This window comes from Stegodyphus dumicola, chromosome 8 (genome assembly GCF_044657685.1).
Source record: "Stegodyphus dumicola isolate Sdum_Otavi_A_Nest chromosome 8, ASM4465768v1".
In the NCBI taxonomy this organism is placed as follows: Eukaryota; Metazoa; Arthropoda; class Arachnida; order Araneae; family Eresidae; genus Stegodyphus; species Stegodyphus dumicola.
The window spans coordinates 96,409,752-96,435,114 of record NC_140775.1 but is presented as its reverse complement, the minus strand read 5'-3'; the positions used below and the strand labels follow the sequence as shown (position 1 = coordinate 96,435,114).

The 25,363-nt window shown below is 30.6% G+C and overlaps 1 protein-coding gene across 2 annotated transcripts in view; it reads left to right on the top strand.

The window, feature by feature from the left end:
• Window positions 1-25,363, top strand: part of LOC118202453 (CD109 antigen-like) — a 148,951-nt gene that overhangs the window by 27,151 nt on the left and 96,437 nt on the right. For both annotated transcript variants that reach the window (XR_015042626.1, XM_085822147.1), the window contains exons 12-19: window positions 3,993-4,214; window positions 5,313-5,663; window positions 6,496-6,690; window positions 13,055-13,204; window positions 15,108-15,233; window positions 15,342-15,396; window positions 21,719-21,875; window positions 22,406-22,523. Coding sequence is in view for 1 of the 2 variants with exons in the window: in XM_085822147.1 (XP_085678273.1) it covers window positions 3,993-4,214; window positions 5,313-5,663; window positions 6,496-6,690; window positions 13,055-13,204; window positions 15,108-15,233; window positions 15,342-15,396; window positions 21,719-21,875; window positions 22,406-22,523 (1,374 nt within the window). In the remaining variant the exon portion in view is untranslated. The remainder of the gene's footprint in view (window positions 1-3,992; window positions 4,215-5,312; window positions 5,664-6,495; window positions 6,691-13,054; window positions 13,205-15,107; window positions 15,234-15,341; window positions 15,397-21,718; window positions 21,876-22,405; window positions 22,524-25,363) is intronic.

Below are 25,363 nucleotides of genomic sequence, written 5' to 3'. Positions count from 1 at the left end.
TTGTTCCTTAAACTTCGAATTGGATCTGGCTTATTATTTTTTCAGACTGTTAGAGCAATTTTATAAAAGAAAGCTTGAACTTTTGATTATGTCAAAAAGAATTTCCGATTCTGGAGCTGCCAAAGGATCTACAAAGTGAAAGCATGTTTCGATGTCCATCAAACAAGAAGTGGAATTGCGGCAAAAAATGGATTAAGGCATATCCTTTGTTTCTCTAATCATTTCAAAATCTGTTTATCAATTTCATGCTGCTCTGGGGGGGGGGGGACGTCACAGCGCGCAATGAACTGGAAGTTGATCTGTCAGCACTATCCTTATCTTCAGAGCAGATGTTTTTATTTTATTTGACTTATAATTCCTTACTAAATGTAGTATTTCATCTCGATGTACTCCGTCTTTGATATGATTTAAATCAAATTCCTCGTCATTATAAATATTATAAATACACATCAAATAGTTTTCTGGTTGCAATTTTCTAATTTCGACTATGCGTAATGTATGCTTTACGCATGCACATGTTGAAAGAAATGTTTAATAAGGTAACCAAATAAATATTAAGCTTTTTTTTTTTTTTTTTTTTTTTGTAAATTTTGATACCCTTTAGATCATAATTGTTCTTTATTTCATAAATTACGGTTTCATATCTTTAATTTTATAATTTCTGCATGCCATTTTACCAGATTTAAATTGATGTATAATCGGGAAAAACCGATAATCCGGAATCGCCGAAGTCCAAACGAGTCCAGATTAAAGACTTTTGACTGTAATAGCATTTTATTATGTTACAAAAAATTATTTTTTCTGCATTTGTACAGATTTAAAATCTTTTTCGTTCTTAATTACAGTGAATTCTTGCATATAGAAGGAATTTTTCTATAGGTTCTGGAAAATTCTTTACATCTTAAAGATAAAATTAAATAAATAAACTTCAATTAATATTATATTTTGCTGTAAAATAAATGAAGTTTACAAAGGAGCTGCTAAATATTAAGGCAAATTATTATTAGATTTTTATGTTTGATGCAGCGATTATATTTTTTTACCGAGATGTATTTCATTTATTTTTTTATATACATGTAGCCACAAAAAATAAGAACTATCTTTGGCACACAAAAGATAAAAAATTTGATTCATAGGTGAAAAGCCAATATATTTATGTCTTTATTAACCTTCCAGCACGCGCGTTTAACAATTTTACATGAGCACGTGCGTTTAACAATTTTACATGAGCATGTTTGCATCGTATTCTTTACGACATCTGTTATTTTACCGTTTTTGGCACGAAACATGACTGAAATGAGTGAATATTGATAATAAATTTGTTAAAACATAAAATATTAACCATATTATTGAAAAATACAAAGATGTCACATTCAAATGGTAGTAAATTATTTTTAAGCACTTATATTAGTCAGGTGAAAAAGCAATGATGTATTTTATTATAGAAATTTAAAAATTTATTATTTAATAACTATATTTTAAAACCTAAGCTAGTTTTAATATTATCTGTCCTGTCCTGTTGATTTATCATCGAATCGAAGACAACTTGTCAGAAATAAAAATCTCTTGCAGCTCATCACAGCTCTTATTATTTCAGTTCCAATGCTCCAATGCCATAACTTCAGAACAAGTCTTTTGCATTTACATGGTGTCCTTTTTTTTATTCCTGTCATATATAACAATCTAAAGTAGGCCATCATTTCCACTCTGGTAACAGTGCAGCCTCTATCTCTTGAGTATTTTGCCTTTTAGTAAACATATCTATTTATTTTTTCACTCCAAAATTTCATCAAGCGTATTTATGTGCTTGATTTTATATTCATATAATATCATGAAATGAAAAATATAAATATCAAGCATATTTATATGCTTGATTTTATATTCATATAATATCATGAAATGAAAAATATAAATATCAAGCATATTTATATGCTTGATATTTATATTTTTCAAAAATGTTCCCATTTCATCCTTTATATCCTTGGCATGGTGTTTTAGGCCAGGTAACGCTTGCGATACCTGGCCTAAAACACCTCACTTTTTCGTCTTTGAGCAGTTTGCATACTTCTGTTTTTGCCATTTAGAAGATTTATCCTTATTAACAAAAAATATATCATTGTCATTCCTTTTTTTATCTCATTATTACTATCATCATCTGAAATTTATTATTCAGATTCAGTGCTGATATTATTTATCTCTATATTTTTCTCACTCGGACTGCTATTATTCTCACATCCAAAGGTTTCCTTGTCTTCTTTTTTTTTTTTCATCAGACAGTTCTTGAAGAATGCGAGCAAAATCAGTTGGTTGCACATAATTTTTGCCATGAAAACTGATATAAAAATTAAAGAGTTGAATTTATACAAATTAAAATAATAAACTTCAATTAATAACGCAAAATTACAAAATATTTGACAAAAAAATATTTTCTGATTTTTCACTTGTGACCACGCGCGTGTCGTAACTTAGATTCAAAGGTATGATATGATGGAGCTGCCATGTAGTGCAAAAGCACAGTAAGAAAACAAAAATGTCATGTGGCTTCCTGTTGGCGCATTCCATGATTTGGGGAAGGGTTGAAAGGAGGAATAGAAATGACATTCAGATGTCTCAGCTACGATATACGAAAAGTGTGCATTAAAAACCGAATTTGTTATAAACTTTGTGCATAGCGCTAGTGCTGGAAGATTAACATGCATAATAAAAGAACACTATATGTGACAATCACAAAGAAAATCTGCTTTTTTTACCCTTTGTTATTGTTTGTTAAGTGAAGTATTATAAAAAATGACTGAATATGCTGATTGTGATACCTTGAAGCTGTTTTTAATAACAAATTTTAAATATGTAGTTGCTGAAATAATACATTTTGACTACTGTAAGATACGGCTGTTTATTTAGGATTCTATTATTAAGTTATTTTTACTTTCTTGTACGAAGTAAAGGAAGTATTGTAATCGTGAAAAGTTCCAGGTATCACATTTCAATGAAAATATCCATTTTGACCTCTATTAAATGTAATTTAATGATGTTTTCACATGACATCTGTACATAAGGACAGAATAACATGGTCTTTTTTTGCAAATGAACTATGAAACTGATATAAAATGAATTCAAAAGAGATTTTTTCGTGCCATTTGTACGTTACATATCCCGCATAACTCAAAAACAAGTGGTCTCAGAATGCTGAAGTTTTGTATATAGGACTGCTATAACATGTAGTTGTGCACCTGCCGTTTAGGTTGCAATTGGCTGCACCAAAATTATATATACATATGTGTGTGTGTGTACCCACTCTGTTACTTGACTCAGTGAGTTCAGTTTTTTATTCTTATATGTTCGTAAATTGTACATTTTTTTTTTTTTTTTTTTTTTTTTTGCTTTAAAAATGATTGAATTATGTTGTTCATATTTTCTGGTTAAGGTTTTTATGCCTTTAGTCAATCTGCATGCAATTTCTTTAGAACTATCAACAATTTAAAGGTTGTTTAAGTGCGGCTAAGCCTAATTTTTTTTAACCATGGCAGCCATATTTGTTTACATTTGAAACTTGGCAGGATAGTTATTTAATTCTTTTTGTACCTACAGTGTCTTTTTGGTGGTTTATGCGCTATCGACAAAGTATATTTAATTCAGTTCAATAAGTTTAAATGAAATGCAGGAAAAATGCATATAATTTAATATTTCATACAAGGAAGTCATGTGGTGTGCAAATCAGCTTTTTTAAAATGGATTTTCTAAATTAGCATTACCGATGAATACTTTAGTGGTATTTTTAATGAAAGATTTTTTATTGAATTAATTTTTAAGGGATGTAAATAAATAATGTTATCATAATTACAAGGCCCACCCCATTACAAATTGTTACAGTTGCATTGTATTTATAAAAATGATTGTGGTGTATCTTTTAGATCAGTGCTTTTATGCAGTGCAGTACAGATTTTGTGTATATTATATTCCTGTTAAAGATGATGCTTAAATATTATTTTCAGATTGATGGTACTGTCACAGTTCCTTTGAATCTACTTGAAGATTTAAACTTGAGAACTGATTTTTTCAAGAGGGAGATTGAATTCTTTGCTCTTGTAGAAGAAGAAGAAACTGGTCATAAATATAATTCTACAAACACAATGTGGATATATGACAAAGAAATCAAAATAGAACTTATTAGAACTTCAGAAACTTTTAAGCCTGGATTAAAATATACTGCTTTTGTAAGTGATGTGTTCTTAAATATTAATATATTTAAATTTTATGTGCAAGAATATACATTTGGAATAGTTACCTTTTTTATATTCATAATTTCTTGGCAGTCTTATATTTAAAAGATTTGACATTTAAACATTACTTAAATAGGCATATGTGTTTGATGATACAGCAGTTGTCAATTTCATTTTTAATTATATCATTCCATACCATTCTGAAATGAAATGTGTTTAAAATGATCTATTATATAAATAGGGTATGTCAGATGTGACACTTGATATATAATTTGAGTGACACTTGATAGTGAAAATCTATATGCAATAAACAAAGGTGACAATGTGAGTTATCCATTGCCTACCAATAATTTACTGGAGACCAATTTTTTGGTGCCTTTTGGCAGCAAAATCTCTCTCTGTCTTAATGGCATGAGACAGATCATTTCCTTTGTCTCCGTATAAACTCTAAGTAATAAGACAAATGATAACAAGCTATATCATATCGTCATATATTTCTCCATTTTGGTGATCCCTACATACTATCCATTGTTTTCATATAGAATGTTAATCATGGAATCAAAGCTGAAATATAAAAAAGAGGCTATCTTGACTCTCCCGATAGCTTTCTCCTCTACCTCTCCCCCCCCCCCCCGAAAAAAAGAGAAAATTATGAATCAAAATCTCATCTTTGTAGAAGAATCCCATACATTTACTCTGTCTGCTGAACATTAACAAGAATTAAAATCATAGACATTGTTTTTAACAATGTAGTGGTGGAATTTACATAGTTAACAAGTATCACAACATGTTGTTTAAAGTTTGTAAAAGAAATGTTAGTTTATGAACTTCAAAAGTGCGTTATTTATAATAGACTTGATGCTTGATTACTTTGAATGTAAGCTTGTACAAAGTTTTCACATATCCGTGGAGAGAAAAAAGTAAATAAGTGAAAAGAATAAAAATAAAATAAGTAACTTTTTGTTTTCTTATTGATCTTTGGAAATCTAACACAAAATTGCTGCCACAAAATTATAGTTAATCCTGTTACTTCATTAATAGCAGCCATTCATTCAAAGATTTAAATTTTAATTTTTGTTCTTCACTTTTCAGCTGAAAGTTGCCAAACAAGATGACACTCCTGCTTCTGATGGTAACAGACAGTTAGAATTAAAGTATGGCTACACTGTGCGTGAACAAGAATGGCGAACAGCATTTTATACTGTTCCCAGAAATGGACTTGTGAAGCTTGAGTTTTTACCCCCAAATGAACCAGATGTGACATTCTTGAACATGAGAGCAGTTTTCCAAGGTCAGACGTATTATTTGGATAGAATAGATGCTGCTCTTTCACCAAGTAATAATTTTATTCAAGTTTCTCTCATAACTCAAAATCCGAAAGTTCAGCAGAATATCGAGATGGAAGTAAATGCTACTGAGCCTATAAATCATCTTGTTTATAAGGTAACATCTCTTTGGGTATCTTGAGTTAATGTATTCACTTTTAAATTTTGCATCATTATATATAGATAAGGCAAAATTGGCAATTATCTGACTGAATTTCAAAATCCCCAGTCACATACAAGACTAAAGATGCGTTTTTTCTACTGTTTTTTGTTAGTAAATAAATACATATTTTTAACCATATTTAAATCAAAATTTATTCTTATAGGGAATAAATAGTTTTATTACTACTGAAAACATTTCTATAATTTAAATCCGTTTATCAGTAAAATATTTTGTATTTGAAAATATGCATATTTATTATTTAAATGTCAATTAGTATTTATAAATTAATGGAATATAAACAAGACAGTTAACAGGAATGTAAATTTGAAAGATTTGATAACTTAATAATTCAAATATTGAACTGTAATTAAAATTTGTACTAGTTAAATTTAGAATTGGTCTTCCTAAAATCTATTAATCAAGAATATTCATATTAAAAGAAAAATGTGTAATTCAAGTGAAACATCACATTAAATACAGTTGAGTATCTTCAGAACTTTAATAGCTCAAGTTAGTTCATTGGCTTCAATTCTTGATAACTACATGTCTAGGGTTTTTATAGTTCCTTCTTATCATATGAAATGAACTTGAGCAAATTTCCCTTTGTAAGTCCTTTACAAAAGCATCCCTCGTTGGTCAATAAATGTATAGAGTTTCATCACAGTAAAATAGCTTAGATTTGCCTGTTCTTAATACATACATGGTTATTTGTGAATTTAAATTAAATTTATTTTTAAAATAATCAGCTGATATCATTTTAGTATTTATTTTTTGTTGTGGTTTTCAGGTCATTGGAAGAGGCAATATAGAAATTGCCAGAACAATTCCTGTTCCTAATCAGAAAGTTTATCGTTTTAATTTTAAAGCGCCTGGTGCTATGGCACCTAGAGCTCGAGTTCTCGTTTATTACATCAGGAGTACAAACCATGAGGTTGTTGCTGATTCTGTAAGCTTTGATGTAGATGGCTTGTTCAAGACATCTGTATGTATACATTTAAGATCATTTTTAGAAAATCTTTTATTCAAGTTCCTTATAATGTGCTTACTTAGCTAAAATTACATGCCAAAAAACATACATTGAAGAATATTAGGAGCAAGATCTTGAACTTGCATTCTATGACTAAAAGGGAGAATATTGTAAATTACATAAATGTGCAAAACTAGTTTTGAAAGTTTATAAACTTTAGCAGCAGGAGTGAAAATCACAAAGGAAAAGTATGTGTCTATCGACAAATTCGAGAAAGTTTCATCTAAGGAAGAGGTTTTTGCTTCTTTCTTTAGCTGAAACTCAAATATTTTGTTTACTGTTACTGCATGAGCACATGCTGCTTTATTATTTTCACTCCTGCAGCTGAAGAAGGCTCTATTTAACTTTCAAAACTAGGCTTGCAAATTTCTGCAAGTTTTGCTGGTTCTTACTGGTTTAGCATCTTCAACACACTTTTTTTAAATTTTTGCATGCTACTTCTTAATGCAGCATAATTTCTTAAATCATTTTTCCATTTATTCTTATGTTTTGTGAATGTGCTGATCTTTTGTACTGCATACAAATTCCGGATAAATGAACCACTTTTATATAAAATTCAAGAAAATTATTTGTAAATGAAAAGTTGAAAATCGTTTTAATTATTTATTGTGGTGCTGGAAGCGGCTATGAGTATGTTGTGATCCTAGATGCAGCTATAGGATGAACGCTTGCATTTTATAAAACAATATTTTATTTAAAACACAAATAATATTAGCAAAAAAAATGTATACAAGTATGTGCACTGGTGGCTTGTCCACTGTGTAGCAGTGGGGAAAGAGAGTGTGGAAGAGTGACTGAAGCACCATGCCTCCTGAATTAGAATGCATTCACTACAAAGATTTCCCCCAGTGACGAAGGGAACAATGCCAATACATATACTAACTAAATGCTGTAAAGGCCCTTATTTTCGCAAACCCTTCATAATCGCGAAAATTTAAGCCTCGCGAAATACTTTTTTTTCCCACCTCAAATAATAATAAAAAATCAGAAATTTTTCACTTACCCAAAATTTAATGATTTATTGCACAGTTACAAGCTTTTTCTTGACAACTTTCTTTCTTATAACTACTTTTTGAATAATATACAACTATATTTCTCGAATATAAAACAATAAAATTAATAGAAGGCAGCTCATTCACTCAAAATACTATTTATACTATGTAAAATTCGCAAAATTTTCAACTTGCGTAATCACCGATATATTCATTTTCGCGAAAATTATGGCCCACGAAAATAACGGCCTTTACAGTACTTAAATAGATGATACAAAATGGCAAAATATATGATACAAATGACAGTGCATATATGCAAAATTTAAAACAGAATGTCAGATATTTATGAAGTATATGTTAAAAGAATGACAATTAAAATAATGAATATGCAATTAACAAATGTAATAATGAAGATAATATTCATATATACAATAATATATTGGCACAAATTTAGATTTCAGTGATCAGTCTTTTAGCAAAATGGACACATTTGCTTGATTTTGTTGTTTTGGTATCTGCAAGTGAAAGTAGCAGAGATTTGTTTGTCTACATTCTGTTGGTTGTTTTGAAATTTAATGGATTCTTTAGTGCAGTGGTCGGCAAAGTGCGGCTCCAGAGCCATTAAATTGATGAAATTTTTATTTTCATCAATTTAATAATGATAATAATTTTGTACTGGTGGCTTTAGAAAAAAAAAATATATTTGGAATGTTTTTATAGGCACACCAATTAACATGGCTACCAAAACAAAAGCAAAGAAAATTGGAAGATGAAACCACGAATTTAAAGTTGAGTGGACCAATTAACATGGCTACCAAAACATTGTTTTGGTAGCCATGTTAATTGGATTTATTCAATTAACCAATTTGGACCAAGAATTTTGCATTTATTCAAAACTTGAATGGACTTCCAATATGTCTTATTTGTAAGGAGAAATTCGTGCATAACAAGTCAAATTTAGAGAGACACTTTACAGAAAGCATGCATCATTTAGCACTAAATAACCTACTGGTGATGCAAGGAAGAAAGCAGTTGAGAAACTTCAGAAGAGTCAAGAGTCGTCAACTTCTGTGTTTAATAACTGGATGCGATCTTCCAGCAATATTAATATGGCAAGTTTTGTTTGTAGCCAAGAGATTTCTAAGAGAGGAAAACTGTACACAGACGGCGAATACATAAAAAAGTGTTTTATAAATGCATCCAAAGAGCTAATCATGAACTTCAAGGGAAAGGAAACTTAATTTTTTTCGATGTTAGAAGAAGAACATTCGAAAACAAATTATCCATTTTTGCACAGGATTTTGAAAGGGAAACATTGTTTCACATAAATTTTGATATTGCCTTTACAGGTAGAAACATTGGGATTAAATTTTCTCATCACTGCAATTAAATTAAAAACATAAGTAATAGGGTGTTTGAGAGAATCTGTAGAAATAAGATCGCATGGTAATCATAAAGAAGTGCCATATACAAGTTGAGAGATTGTTGCATTTAGATCATTTTTAATTAGCTGTGCATATTCCTAATAACACCAATGGTAGGATTCCTGCCCATTTAGTATGTTCATGAGCTGTAAGAGCACATTTGGGATGCCTGTGTAATCTTTCTATCATTCCATTGCTTTAAGGATGATACAAAGTTGAATGAATTTTGTGGCTGCCTATCTTATTTGAAAGTTCTCGAAATAATGACAATTCAAAATTTCATCCTTGATCTGTTGTAACTATGATGGGCATTCAAAATCTAGAGAGCAAACTGTGTAAAAGGGTGCATGCATATCTGTTGTAGGGATAACCTCATCCTCAGCAGACATATCTGTTGTAGGGATAACCTCAGGCCATTGGGTAAATCTATCAATAATAGTCAGGCAATATTGATTGTCATCCAAGAGTAGTAGAGGTTCAATAAAGTCCAGGTGTATATGAAAAAAATATGCATCTGGTAGAGCAAATGTGCTAATCAGAACTTTAGTATGTTTAAAGACCATAGCTAACTGACATTTGGCACAACTTCGAACTTTCATTTTAATGTCTTTTCTCATACCAGGCCAAATGAATCTTTTGGAAGTTAAATAGGTGGTAGCTGAAATTCCAGGATGCAAAAGATAATGCAAATTTTCAAAAACTGTTTGCCTAAAAGATTTAGGAATGAAAGGGCAAAGGGTGGGGATGTTAGGTTGATTTATCACAAGACCTTCAAGTGGAAAATAATGTTTTTCTAACTTTAATGATGAATTTGACTGAAGATATTGTTGCACTTCACCATCATAAAGTGTTTTTTATAATCAATAGCAGGAGGTGGCAAGATATCATTGATCTCTATCCTAGATAGTGTATCAGCAATGATGTTTTGTTTGCCATTTACATGACGAATATCCATTGAAAATTGAGATATATAATCCAAAAGTCTGATTTGACGAGGGGAACATTTATCAGGGTTTTGCTGGAAAGTGTATATCAATGGCTTTTGATCCATGTAGATAGAAAATTTTTTATCTTCAAACGTGTTGAAATTTTTTTATTGATGTATAAATAGCTAATAGCTTACAATCGTACGTTGACCAATTCCACTGACTTTTACTAAATTTCACAGACAAAGAATGCTATTGTTTCCGAACTGTTATATGAAAATTGCATGAGAGAGCTGCCAATTGCTATGTTTGATGCGTCTGTCCATAGACTCAATTTAGTACCAGCTATTGGATACTTAAGTAAAGTTGCTTTATCAAGTGTTTGTTTTGCTGTTGAAAATGCTGCTTCAGCTTTCTCAGTCCATTTTAGTGGATTTTCAGGTTTTTTTAGATGGGCGAGTAGATTTTTTTTTTGTTTTTTTTGTTTGTATGCCCTTCTAAAAATTGTACGAGTGAGGCTAAAATGTGAGCAGCCTTGGGAATAAGCCTATGGTAAAAATTGTGCATACTTGAGAAATCTGCTAAGCTGAATAATCGTATTTTGTCTAGGAAAATTTTGTATTTCTTCAGCTCGATCAGGTAAGGGTGAAAGTCCTTTTTCGGAAACTCAAAAACCTAAAAAATCTAATGAGGATGCTCCTAAAGTGCATTTATATGGTTTTAGTGAAAGACCATAATGATTAAGGCATTCAGATAATGCTCTTAAATGATGAATATGCTCCTCATGAGTTTTGAATGTAATCAATATAACATCAATGAAGACATAAACAACATCTGAACCTCTAGTAACCTCATCAATGATTCCTTGAAATGTACTCGAAGCATTGCATAGGCTAAATTGCATTCAAGTAATTTTGAAGAGTCCAAAAGGGGTGCAAATGGGTGTTTTATGGAGCAATAGGAAACTGATGAAGAGTTTTTACTATGTAAGAAAATATTTTAGTACTGTGTAGTTCATTCGTAAAATCAACTATACTCGGAATGGGGTACCAATCTTTTACAGTCTGGGTGTTTAAGGCGCGATAATTGCCAACCGGATGCCAGTCACCACTTTCCTTTTCAGGAACCGTATGAAGCAGTGAGGAATAGTTGCTGTTCGATGGCTGCATATGACCTAAATCAAACATATATTGAATTTCTGTTTTTACTATTTTTAACCTGTCATGGTTAAGACAACAGGGTTTAGCAAAAAACTTGTAGACAAGAAGTTTTAATATAATGAAAGACATTACATTTTATAATTTTATTTGCACATGGAGGTTTTGTAATAGTAGGAAATTCATTTAACTTTTTCAAAAAATCATTATTATCATGTACAGTTTTGACAGAAGAATATCAGTAATATTTAAAACACCATAGCAATTCAATTTTGTACATTCATCAATTAAGCAATGATTTCTAATATAAGGTTTTAAATTAAAATAATGCAAGAAATCAGCATGAACCATAGCAGTTGAAACATTACAAATATAAGAAGGAAAAACAAAATTTCGTCTTAAACCCAAATCAAAATGAAGTGCCAATGGCGGCATTAAAAATTTGGATGAGTCTGCCTTTTTTCATATGTATTATCAGGAATTAAACTTTCATCAGAACCTGTGTCGATAAGAAAATTAATTTTCGATTTGCAGTCTCGTATAAGTCCAAAGCAGCTGCAGCTGAAGGACTGCGATGATGGACACATTGATTATATCATTTACAGGAATGACTTCCTGACCTTCTTAACAAATTTACTTCTTTACTGAGTTTTTTCAACTCCTCTAAAAGTCGAGATTCGTATTACTAGTAATATTAACATTGGAAGAATTCAAAACTGCGCTTACCTCGGATGGAGTAACTTCCAAAATTGGATAAGCCACTGCAGCAGCTTTTTGTGGTGATTGTGAGGAAATGGATGCCAGAATAGCTTGAATCTTTTCAGGTAATTGCTGTAAAAATTACTCTACAATAAGAGAGTTGGCAATAGTATGCGACTTGGTGCAGCGCTGTATCACACAAAGCAATTCGCTAGGCTTACGGTCAAATTGTTCTCCAGCTAATAAGCATCGAATTTGAGTTTTGGTTTCTCTGCATCTGGGAACGATATGTTTCTTTAACTAGGTATAAGGATCTGTCTTGTCAGAATTTATGATGATATTGTGAACCATAGATGCTGCATCAGGTGGGATATGAGAAACGCAATAGTTATACTTTGTTTTCGATTCGATGATAGGCTTAGGAGAAGCCAAATCGCTTCACACACAAGAAACCTTAAAGCAGGATCAGCATTAAAATAAAATGAAGACTGGAAATTTTACTGCCAATGTCTCCGCCATTGAGTGTGATTCGATGGTAAGCTTAACACAAAATGAAAGTCTAAAACGAAATTGAAAATTTCACAGGCTCGCATATAGTTCTGGTAATCACCATGGTGTATTGCTGGAAGCAGCTACAAACATGTTGTGATCCTAGATGCAGCTATTGAATGAATGCTAGCATTTTATAAAACAATATTTTATTTACAACACAAATAATATTAGCAGAAGAGCGCTTACAGGTGTGTGCGCCAGCGGCTTCTCGACTGACATAGCAGTGAGGAAAGAGAATGTGGAAGAGTGACTGAAGTGTCACTTCTTCTGAACTAAAATACGTTCACTACATATTTAAATTTCATGTATATTATTTTTTATTTAAATTTCAAGAATTTATTTAAGTTGTTTTAAATTCATTAAATAAAATTATTATTTTATAAATTTCTAGAATTAATTAACCAGAATTTCATTAAAGCGAAACTTAGGATGTTTTATCTATCAGTATCCATCATGTGGCTGCATATAAGTTTATATTTATCTATGTATTTTTCTCCATACTTTTAATCTGATAAATGCTGTGATTACAATAGTATACTTCTCATATTGAAATAATTTTATTTTATTAGATTACTGTAAGCACTAATGTGAAAGAAACACAACCTGGTCGTTCCATCAACATTCGATTACAGTCTTCTCCTAATGTTTTAGTTGGAATTTTAGGAGTTGATCAGGGTACCTTGAAATTGAAATCAGGGAATGATATTACACAAGCTGAGGTAATTTAAATTTTATATTGTAATATCTTTTATAAGCATTTTAAAATATTTTTAATTTTTTGTTTTAGTAAATGTTGAAAAATTGTATTATATTACTTTAATAAATGGTAGATTTAATTTATGCAGGTATCTGTCATTAAAAAATTTGTGCATTTGTTGTTTAAGAATTATGAGTTGAAATATTAGAGATGTAAAATATATGCATTATTTATTTTCATTAAATTTGTTTCAGTGTATTGTTTTGTGCCCTTAAATAATTTAACTTATTTCCCTCATATTTCATAATCACGAAGATGGAATTTACATGTTTAATTTAATAATTTTAAAAGATAATAAGTTAATTTTTAAATTTTCAATATATCATTGACCAAAAAGAGTTTTAAAAATATTTTTTATTAAAATTATGATGAAATGAATACTGTATCAGGGTTCTCATTGATTTGGGAATCTTTATGGAGAGTCAGAGAAATGGGTTTCCAAAAGATTTTAATTTTTTTAAAAAAAAGAGGGAGAGAAAGAACGAGAAAGAAAGGTGCACAGACTAATTTCCTCAAATAATTAAAATTTTATATTTTAAAGTGATATAAATAAAAATTGCCCCTCTTAAAAACAAAGCAGATAAGTTCATTTGTGTTTTCAACTTTTCTTGCAGAGAGTACAATTTCATTAATTCAGATAAGTTCCTCTCAGAAATAAGTAATATAATTTAGAAGTCACTACATTATGAATGGAACATAACTCTTCTCTTTTTGTTTCAAAATATAGAATAATAATATTTATTATTAATGACATACTATTACAAATAATTTCTTTTGCATTTTTACTAATTGGACATTTCTTTTTAAAAATTATGTTTTCTTTTTGAATGGATCTGGCAAATGTTTCTTATATATATATGTAATAAAAAAGGACTTTGCAATATTGATGGTGTAGAATATTGAATCCGTAATAAAGAACAAGAATTTTGATTGTGTAGAATGCTAATCCGTAATGAATAGGAAACTCTCAGCTAAGGTAGATTAAATTTTCATTTTATTTTCAGTAAATATGTTGCGGCCACAAACAGCTTGGAGCATTGTGCCTATTTAAAATTGTTTATCCTTTTGATAGATTTGCAATAAGAATAGAGCAGTAGACAGCAGTCTATCTAGGCCACAGAGTAACAATTGTGTCAGTTATGCTCAGAATGAAATCTTAATTCAGACTGAATTAGTTTTGGTTCTCAATGCATTTTGATTGGATGATTAATACTGCTGTAAAATTATTATCGGCTGTTTCAGTTGTAGTTCCATTTACATCATCAAAATTATGTAAGAGTCATATGACATGGATTAGTCTCAAAATGACACAGTGCAAAGAGAAATTACTGTTTTTAGAATAAGAGAAAGGATATTAATTTATGCTGCTAATTTAAATTATAATTTATCTTTTGCATATTCTTTATTTTTCTTACACATGCATACATATATATATATATATCATATTTTCATAATAATGAGTATGATTTTTATAATGCTCTAGTTATTTCCCTGTATTTTGTATTAAATGCAAAACGTTTTTCAAATATTGGTATTTAATTTGATAACTAATTCTACATGCTTAGTTATAGAAATAACTCAGTTTGGTCATGGGATATAAGATAAATTAAAAGTTAAAGTTTAGTGAGAAACCTATTTGAATAAAGTAATATCTATATTCAAATATATTGATTTGTGTCACCAAAATGATTTAAGTTCTAAAATTAATTTATATGTCTCAAGACTTAATTCTGTATTAGAAATTATAAATTTTATAAGTTCATAAAAATTGCTTTTGTTTTAGCTTGCTAGAAGTTACTAATCAAGCTGATATATTATTTATGTTATGTGTTAGAGACTGATTTTTTCTTACTAAAAAAATTTAGGTTGTGGAAGATCTGGAAACATATGATGGAGGTCAACTTACAAAATACAGACCGCCTTGGTATCGAAGAAGGAAAAAAAGATCACTTTCTTGGCCTGGATCTAAATCTGCTGGCTTTATATTTGCGGTATTAAATAAAAATATAAATGCTTCATTTTAAAATTTCATTCAAAATGTCTACAATCAATGTTGACATAATTATTTATATTTTTTTTTTACCTTACATCATTTTTAGGATTCTGGTGCTGTGATAATGACAAATGGTTTATTACCAAATTCTGGAGATGAAGGTATTTTAAAATTATAAACTATTTTATACATTGAGCTAACTCTTTATAAAAAGCTATCTTGTAATCTTTTATAATACATGAATTCAGAATTTAACATCTTTATCATTTTGCAGAAAGCTTCCTGATTATTACATTTTGGGGCATTTGTGGTTTGCAGTAATGATTTTATGGCTTGGTGTGCTGGGTTTTGTGAGGTAACTAACTATAACATGTAAACTTATTTTGTGCATAACATTTTTGAAGATAATAACGCTTGATAAATTTCTCAATCGTAACTGAATTTTAAATACAGGACATCTATCCTGACTGTAAGCAATTACGTTTTGTTTTACAAACTGTAGGAAAAGAAAAGTATGCACTTCATTTCTACATTTGCAAAGTTAATTTAATGAAGTAAAAAATATGAATTATTGAGAAATCATTTTACGGTTTTGCTTAGTCATTGCATAATCCTTGGTGGTGGAATATAGCCCCCCTTTTTTTTTGCTTAATTAAATTAACTAACTACATAACTGAGGGCTAATAAGGGACTGCTTCTCGTAGTGAATATAAATTTAACTTGCCTTTAGTTTTTTTATGTTAAAAAATATTGTAAATAAATTGTACTTTTTTTTTGGTGTGCATGCATGTGTAAATATGTATGTGTGAAAATATATACCTTGCTTTCTATAGTCCTACACTCACTAGTATTATTGTTCAAAATGTAGTTTGTTGTGAGTAATAAAAATGAACAAATATTGCTTTTTTATCAGAAAGTATCTGTGTCCATACCAGCAGCTAAGTTTAGTATTATTGTATTTTAAAATGTAGAAATGAGGACACCACACTGATAGAATTCCTTCAAATCTTAAATAGCATCTTACAGATACAAATTCATACAATAAGTTTTTTAGTGTCAAGCAGTTAAAATGACGCCAGTTTAATTATGCTCTCCCTAAACTATTATAATTTGGCTATTCATATAAGAATACATAAAAATATAATAATAAACTTCAGTATATAATCAAATTTCAGTCATTCATGTTCTAATAAAACATAATTTTATTTCAATAACCCAGAAGGATTTCTCTGTTATGATTTATTGAAAATGCCAGAATATTTTAGTGAATACAAATGAATGTTATGTAATTGAAATGACAAAAAGTAGTCCTTTATGCCTAATTCTTTATTGACCCCATAGCAAGGTAATCCTTTTTCTTAGACTACTGCATCTGAATTAGAAAATACTCTTTTCTTATTGGCACTGTGGGAACTTAGATACACAAGAATGTGTGTAATTTTCAAGAGCTTTGAATGATATTTAACAGCAAAATCAAATATCATTCTGATCTCTCTCAAAATGGATTGAGTTTAATTCAAAATATACTCTAATCTAAAATTGCTTTTTTGCCGAATTTTAAGTGATACATAACACATCTTTTAAGATCTGAAGTTCTGATACTATCTTTTTATGAAATTATTGTTTTTTTAACGACTGATTCAATATCCAAGTTGTGAAAATTAAAAATTCCGGAGTAGTTGGAATGTTAAAAAAGCAAGTAAAGTTTAAATGCTTTCTGTCAAATATCAGTGCATTTGTAATGTATCTGTGTAAATATTCGATTCATTATCTGCATAATATTTTTTATAATATAATTTTTTTTTTAAAAATTTTATTCAGTTTTTATTTAAAAGTAAAATACTTCATAATGAAAATGAGTAAGCACATAGAGCAATCATTAATATAATTAATATGAGTTTTTAGCATTCTTCCTACATATAGAATATTCAAGTGTTATAGTATGAAGAGAAACTCACCAGAGTAAAGCAAAAATATTAGGCAAAGCAACAACATATTGTTTGATGTATGTTTTAATTAAGACTGTATCAGTTTCAAGGGCAACAGGTGCAGAATCATTATCATCTGGAGCAAAGAAGGGAACTATATTTATTCCAAAAGCCAAATAGTAAAACAAGCAAAAACTTGTTGCTTTGCCTAATATTTATGCCTTACTTTGGTGTGATTCTCTTCTCTCTTGATTTTTGCTATCAACTGGCATTTTTGGGAAAGTTCTTCCTGTTTTGTTCATTTGTCCACTTGTGCCATTATGTTTTTTGCATTGCCATTCTGTGTGTTTGCTGGATTCTTTCAATTTTGAAATTCTCTTTTTGATTGTATTTCCCTTTAATCTGCATTCATTTTTTCATATTTCCTTTTGCGTATTTGTTAATTCTTTGATGCATCAGTTGGGTTTCATTTTATATTGCACTGGATTGTGTAGTATTTTTATTTTAACATTTTTCTTATCATCATTTCATATTTTAACTGTTTTGCATTATTTTATACTTTTAATATTCATCACTTTTTTGTACTTATTCCCCTTTCAGTTTAATATGTCAACAGACTAGAACCGATTCTGAAAGTTAAGCCTTAAGCTTATAAGATTCTTGAACCATCTCCATTTTTTTGCTTAATTACACACATCAGAATATCATTCTCAAATTTATACAAGTCAAATGTAATCTCAAATAATCTTTTCAGATTAAATAAATTATGCTTAAATTCAAATTGAATTTGAAAATCGCCAATTCTACATTTAATGTTTCCTCTTTTGATCATGAATTTTCGTTTAGAACTGAAACTGTTTATAAATGGCATAAAAAAGGTCTTTGCTTCTAAATTCTAAAAACTCATATCCCAGTCATCTAGCCCATCCCATCCTGTTAACCTTCCCACTCTGAATACTAATCCCTATTGTTAATATCTCTAATGTGAATCTTTCAGAGGATCTGATGAAAGTATTAAAATATAACTTTTTAAAGATATCTAAACTTTCAGTTCCTGAAATCATTGTTCCTATTGAAAAAGCTTTTAATTTCAGAAATACAGAAAGATACAGTTCACCTTTTAAATACCTATAACACAAATTTTAATAACAAATCATTTGTTTCTAAACTTAACCAAAAGGAAATGAAGGCCTTACTTGGAATTCATTTTAATCCTCACATCATTATTTCCAAAAATGAGATCATTGTTATGGACAAATGCATACAAATTGATGGAGCCACTAAACTGATAATTGAAGGCCCATATTGCTCAATCTGTTAGGATTCTTCAACCTTTGGACCTTCTAAAAGTTAAAACAACTGTTAAATTTTCTGATAGTTTAAAAAATCACTCATTCCACCTATTGCTAGCTGCACAGGTTATTTGTGCTCTCCCTGAAGTCCACAAAATTGGAATTTCTTTTCAACGTATTGTTTCTAATTTTGACAGCATCATATAATTTGGCCAACTATTTAGTTTCTAGATTTTCTCCTTTACTTTTTAACAATATTTACTTTGTAAAACATTCTTTTGAACTCATTGATTTACTTTGTAAAAAATTCTTTTGAAGTCATTGAACCTTCTGAATACCATGACCTGCTTTACACTGGTGTGCAAAAATTAAGGATGAAGTTGAAAAATTAGCATATCAGCTGAACGAAGAGGCAGAGCGGGCAGAAAGACCAATCAGGAGATTAAGTAAGGTGATGTACGGTAGCACATGCGCAGATAGACAGGTAGACGTAATGGGGGAGTGTCTGAGTAGTATAAAGCATGTTGTTGGTGTAAGATCAGTATTTCTGGCAAAGAGATTGCATGCCGTATAACAGTTAATATCACACCGAGTTGCTGCCTCAGCAAGAAATAGCGAATAATCAATCTGTTAGACGACATCTGGATGCTTTTACCCGAGGTCGAATCATTGGGAAGTTGGAGGAAGGCCACAGTGTGACAAGTGTGGCTGCAGAGTTCGGAATTGCTCACAGCATCGTTTCATGACTTTGGAGACAATTTCAAACTACATGAACAGCTATCGGGGGGTTTAGTAGTGGTCGTCCACGAGGAACCACACCTGCAGATGACCTTACAGGCCAGAAGAAACAGGCGGCAGACAGCGGGAGAAATCGCTAGACACATGACACAGGCGACTGGACGACCGATATCGCGTTTTACCGTGGCCAGAAGACTGCACGGTGGTGGTCTGTTTGCACGACGCCCTGTACGGTGTGTACCTCTAACCCCTGCCCATCGGAGAAGGCGTTCTCTGTGGTGCCGGGAACACCGGAATTGGAGAGAGACAATGAATGGGAACGAGTACTCTTTACAGATGAGAGCAGATTCAGTCTGAGTAGCGATTCTCATCGCATACTCATCTGGAGAGAGCGGGGAAGCCACAATCATCCCTCGAACATCATTGAAAGGGACAGGTATGGAGGTGGCGGTGTTCTCGTATAGGAAGGCATCATGCTTGGTAGTCGTACAGACCTTCACATCTTCGACACAGGTTCAGTCAACGGGACCCGTTATTGTAACGAGATTCTTCTTCCATATGTGTGTCTTTTTAGAGGTGCTATGGGTCAGCAGTTCCTTTTCATGGACGACAATGCACCATGTCATCACACAGTAGCTGCCGAACAGCTCTTAGAGAGTGAGGATATTGAACGTATGGATTGGCCGGCACGATATCCGGATCTCAATCCCATCGAGCATGTATGGGATTTTCTAGGCAGATGCTTGGCAGCTCGTACCTTACCACCAGTAACGATTCCGGAGCTTCGATTGGCGCTGCAAGACGAATGGGCAGCACTGCCTCAACAACTCATTGACATCCTCATTCTCAGCATGGGCAGACGCTGTGAAACCTGCCTAGCAGTCAGGGGAGATCATATCCCCTATTAAAGACCAGATGTTTCTTGCTGGACACCCATCAAAGGGATGTTTAGGCTTTCATTCGCATTGTGCTCCATGCTACTTTTTCAATAAAGCTTCTTTTTATCCCTCTGATTTCTCTTTTAGTAAGTGTTGCTTATATTACTCATGTCCTTACGTATTGGGGATCTTACGGTATTAAATGTGTTGATTTGGAAAGCTTTTGTACAAAGTTATTTTGAAAAAAACTGTCTCGTCCTTAATTTTTGCATACCAGTGTATCTGGTCATCAGATTTTTTGTAACTTGGCAAATATTAGCTTATAATTGATTATAATCTGCTTTCTTACTTTTTTTAATAATGTCACCTTAATGAATGTAAGTTTATGAAAAGAGACTAAAATAAGTAATTATAGAAATTTAACTAATAAATGTTGTTTAAATATATACAGGTCTTCTTGACAGATCGAAATCTGGTGCCACTCAGAGGGAAATATAGTTCTTCCCTACACTCCATTATTGTTTCTTTTGATGTTAAATCTATATTTACTAATGTTCCAATAGAAGGAGCACTAAAATTCCTTGAAACTAGGCTTCATGAATTCCATTTTACACATATTGAAATTGAAGAGTAATTTCTCTTTGAGTCAGCTTTAAAGGATTAGCTGTTAATTCCCTCAGTCCTATACTTGCTGACATTTACATGCACTTTTTTTAGTTCAAATTATTTGACAAACTACATTTTCTCTAGATTCGTTCGTTATGTAGACAACACTTTCAGGATTTTTGATGGTAATGAATAAGATTTGTCCTAGATTTTTATCAGTTATAAATTTGATTGATCCAACCATATAGTTCACTTTTGAAGTTAAATCTGATAATACAGTTTCCCTTCCTTGATATTCTTATAATCCACAATGAATCTGATTTTAGAACTACTCTTTATTTTGAACCCTTTTCTGTTTGTTTGTCTCCCCATGTTTTAAGTCATGTCACCAAGTGAAGTTAGACTATAAATTAAAAATTTCTTTCTGAAACATTTTTTTAAAAGGTCTCAGAATGAAAGTGTAATTCTTTTATATTTTTACTTTAAAAAACTTTTTAATCACAAAAATTGAACTTATGAAATAGTTTGCAGTTGTACAGTAAGATTAATTTTATGGGAGATATTCATAGACTTAATATAACATTAACTAGATGTTGCTCTAAGGTATGTATTGTAATTTATGAATTTTGTAGTTGTGCCATATAAATCGAACATTTTTGTAATGCTATTTAAAATTCTCTCTTCTAGTTTTTAATTTAAGAACATTGTAATTTTTTAAAAATATTTTCCTTAATTTTTTGGCTGGTTGACGTTTTTGATGAAATTTAGTTATATTTGCATTACTAATGCAGTGGATGATTATTTTCCGAGTACATCTGGTATTTTAAAAAGATAAAAAAAATTACCACTGAATAGGTAAATTGTTTACTTTTAAGAAAGGTATAGTTTAACATCTCTCAAAAAATAGTATTTCTTTGAAATATTTTATTCTCTTGTGCTCTTAAGTAATTTGAAAAATGAAGGAAATTTTTAGTGTAGAATATAATTCATTAAATTATATCATCCCAGCAGAAGCATAATTTAAAATTTATTTTTTACTAGATTTATTCCGTGAAAATGTCATACGCATTGATGAAAATATTAACAACACACCCATTCAACCACCAGCTGAGCTTCCTGAAGCTGTAGTTCCTGAAGGACGTCTAGTTATTAGAAAGCTGTATCCTGAAACTTGGCTGTGGATTAATATAACAACAGGGTTGTTCTGAATAATTATTTTTTCCTATTATATATGAATAATAGAATAGAATTACTTTCTTTATTACCAGATATTCATATATTTTTTTAAACATGTAAAAAATTATTTTTAACAAAGCATTAATAAATTTATGTCTTTATTATAAATTGTAGACACAGATATCACAGCTTTTTTTTTTTTTTTTTTTTTCATTCATTCCATGAAGCATAAAGTTTAGGTTTAGTTTCTTAGTTCCTCGTATTTCAGACCTTAACCAAGCTAAACAAAAATCCTTTACTCTTGAAAAATGTTCTGTAATAGTCATAATTTGTATCTGTAATTAATGTATTATTAGTCTATAAAACTCTATTGTAATTATAATTTTATTATTACTGTTTATTTCCTTTTTTAAATGCAGATGATTTTGTATAAAGCAAAAGCAGTGTTTGAGAATTTTGTATTGTATAAATTATTTTAAGTGATAATCATAAGGAATTGTAACCTGTTTTCCATTTGTGTTCTCATTTTTCGTGCATATTTATTATTATTAGGAGTGATGGGACTGCTTCAGTTTCTCATTCTGTGCCTGATTTTTTGTCTACATACATCATTACTGCATTTGCAGTACATTCTTCAGATGGCTTAGGTATTGCTACGTCTCCATCTCCAGTAAGTATTATAAGTTTCAAAATTAAACTTTATTGAAATATTTTAAAATATATTAATCTATAGTCTCTATAATATATTAATTTATATTAATGTTAGTTATACTTTTCTTATATTATCTGCAAAAAATCTTAATGCTTTAAATAAAATCATTCTCTTTTCATTTACTCATAGAAAAGTTTCTTCTTAAAAAAAAGGCATGCTTATAAAATCTTGAATTCGTTGCATTAATATTTGCTTTACTAAAGATAATAAAGTTTAAAGATTCATTCCCTATGAAAAGATTTATTTTTTGAAATGCACTAATTACAATTAAATTGCAAATAACTGTCAGGTAGAACAGGTATAAATTTATCTAAATAGTGAAATAGTAGTAAAGAATAATTAGAAAAAATAGGATTAATAAAGAGAGTTAATTTTACTATTCCTTCTTAAAAAGGAGTATGTCCTTATGCTTTGTGGGTTTGTTTTGCTTCCAGTTTTATTTATTTATTTATTTATTTTGTCTGATTTTAAATGACCAAACTTGTTCAATCACTTTTAGTTTCCTTTTCTGACTCATATGAAATTATTTACTTTATTATATTTTAATATTCATTGTATGAGTAGTGAGTTGAGCAATTTGCATTGCATTTTGCGTCGGTTTCCATAAAAAAAAATAACCATTCACTTTTAAGTGTTTTAAAGGAAAAAGTTCTTTCTATATTTCAATTCGGACATTATAACTTATTTATCATTTTCATTAAAACTACATTTTGATCTGTTGATTTCCTTTCTGAAAAAGAGAAGAATTAAGAAAATATGTGATAATTAAGAAGAGTTACATTTTTACAAATAATTTTTTGTAATTTTGAGGTAATCAAAATTAAATTCGATAACTATTATTGAAGTTATATTAAATTTAAAAGTCAGTTTTTTAAATTTTACTTTAAAATTAATTTTCTAATTAATCAGTCTTTCTCTAAAATCTAATTAATATCAAAAGTAAACAAATGTGATTTATATTATTTTATTTTGTAAAGCAAATTCATAAAAAATTTAAAGTACATGTTTATTAGATTAGTTGGATGCAACGTGACAAATGGTGATTTATGTGCCCACAATTATCATGTTGGCAAGAGATTAAAAACTTACGTACTAAGTTGCCATATCAAACATAACCAATAGTTAAAGTTTTATATTTTAAACAAGCATTTCTATGCATAAAGCTACTGATAAATAATTTTTTTAGGATGAAAGTTTGAAATTTAGCTTTCTGTGAAGGCATTGTAAATTTAAGTGGAGAAAAACAGATTCTGCTATTGAATACGAAAACAATCAGAGAATGAAGCTTTATTTCACATCAATGTAGTTTATCATTATGCCTTGTAGGGGATGGGGGTCTCTTCTCATAAATGCCTAATTTACTTGAGGTGATGGACTGACATTTGTAAAGTTACAAAGACTAAATCATGAAAGGTTCAAATTATTGGAAATCGTAGTATCCAACAAAAATAGAAACAATTGGATCTGGATATTTCAAAGTTTATCAATACAATTTTGTAGATCGAGAAATCATTGAACTCTCAAAAGACTGAACAACGGTGGGTAAACAAGGAATGGTGAAACCAAATTTCTCCAATGACAAGAAAAATTATATGCATTTGAAAACATTTTGAAGCATATTAAATTCTATTACTAAATATTTTTTATCAACTTATGAAGGTGGGTCAAATGAAAGCCTTGAATATTTTTTACATGCCATTTATCGAACGGTGGTGGAACATAAGTGTATCACTTAATCAGCATAGTCTCCCTGATGTGTAACACATTTCCTTCGGTGCACAGGAAGTACACAGATTCCTCTGCGAAAAAATTCTTGTGGTCATGTGCGTAGCCACTTGTGCACCACCTAGTGCACCTCTTCATCGCAACAAAATTTCTTCCCTTCTATCACCTCTTTGAGTGATCCAAATATAGGGTAATTACTTGGGGTGGGGTTTAGTGAGTATGGTTGATGCAAAAAAGTTTCAAAGTGAGGGTCAGTGATGGTTGCAACTGTTGCATAAGCTGTATGAGGTTGAGCATTGTCGTACTGCAAAATGAAATTTCTAGTCAGATGCCCATGCCGCTTTAAGCAATTGCAGGCCAAATATATGTTGAAAAAAACATGCTGTTGATCCCGTAGGCATGTAGTGTTTCAAGATAATGCCTCGTTCATTCCACAAGAAAATCAGCATAACCTGCACTCGGAACTTCTTAAAAGTTTTGGTAATGAATATCAACATTCCTTGCTTGCTTTCTTGGTTTGGGGTTGGTGTTAGAGGATAGGTTTCGTCTCCTGTAATGATTCTTGCAAAGAAGCCATCACTTTCTGGTTCAAAGAGCCGATAAAGTTCTTCTCAGGTATCATCATGTCACTCTTTCAGTTCTGGAGCAAGATGCTGTGGAATCCACTTTGCAGACAGTTTGTGAAATTCAAGTATGTCATGAATAATGTGATCTGCTGAGCCATGACTAATGTTCAGATTTCAACTAATTCATCTACCATCATGTGCTGATTGTCCATCACAATGGCTTCAGCTGCTGCAGTAAAAACTCAATACTGTGTGCTTGACTTGGGCAGGGAGCATCTGTCACAGAACTCGCATTGTTTCTGAACTCCCTACTCCACTTGCTGCCGGGATAAAAATGCCTCACATACTGGATTTTCATTTGCCAAAGGATTTCAATAGGCTTCAGTGCTCAGAAAGCATATGACAGAACCAGAGCCATGCCTAGATATTTTTTCTCTTGAGGCAAAGTTGTCAATGTGCACTTCTGTATAAACCAAATTAACTGTATCTATACACTTCAATATTCAA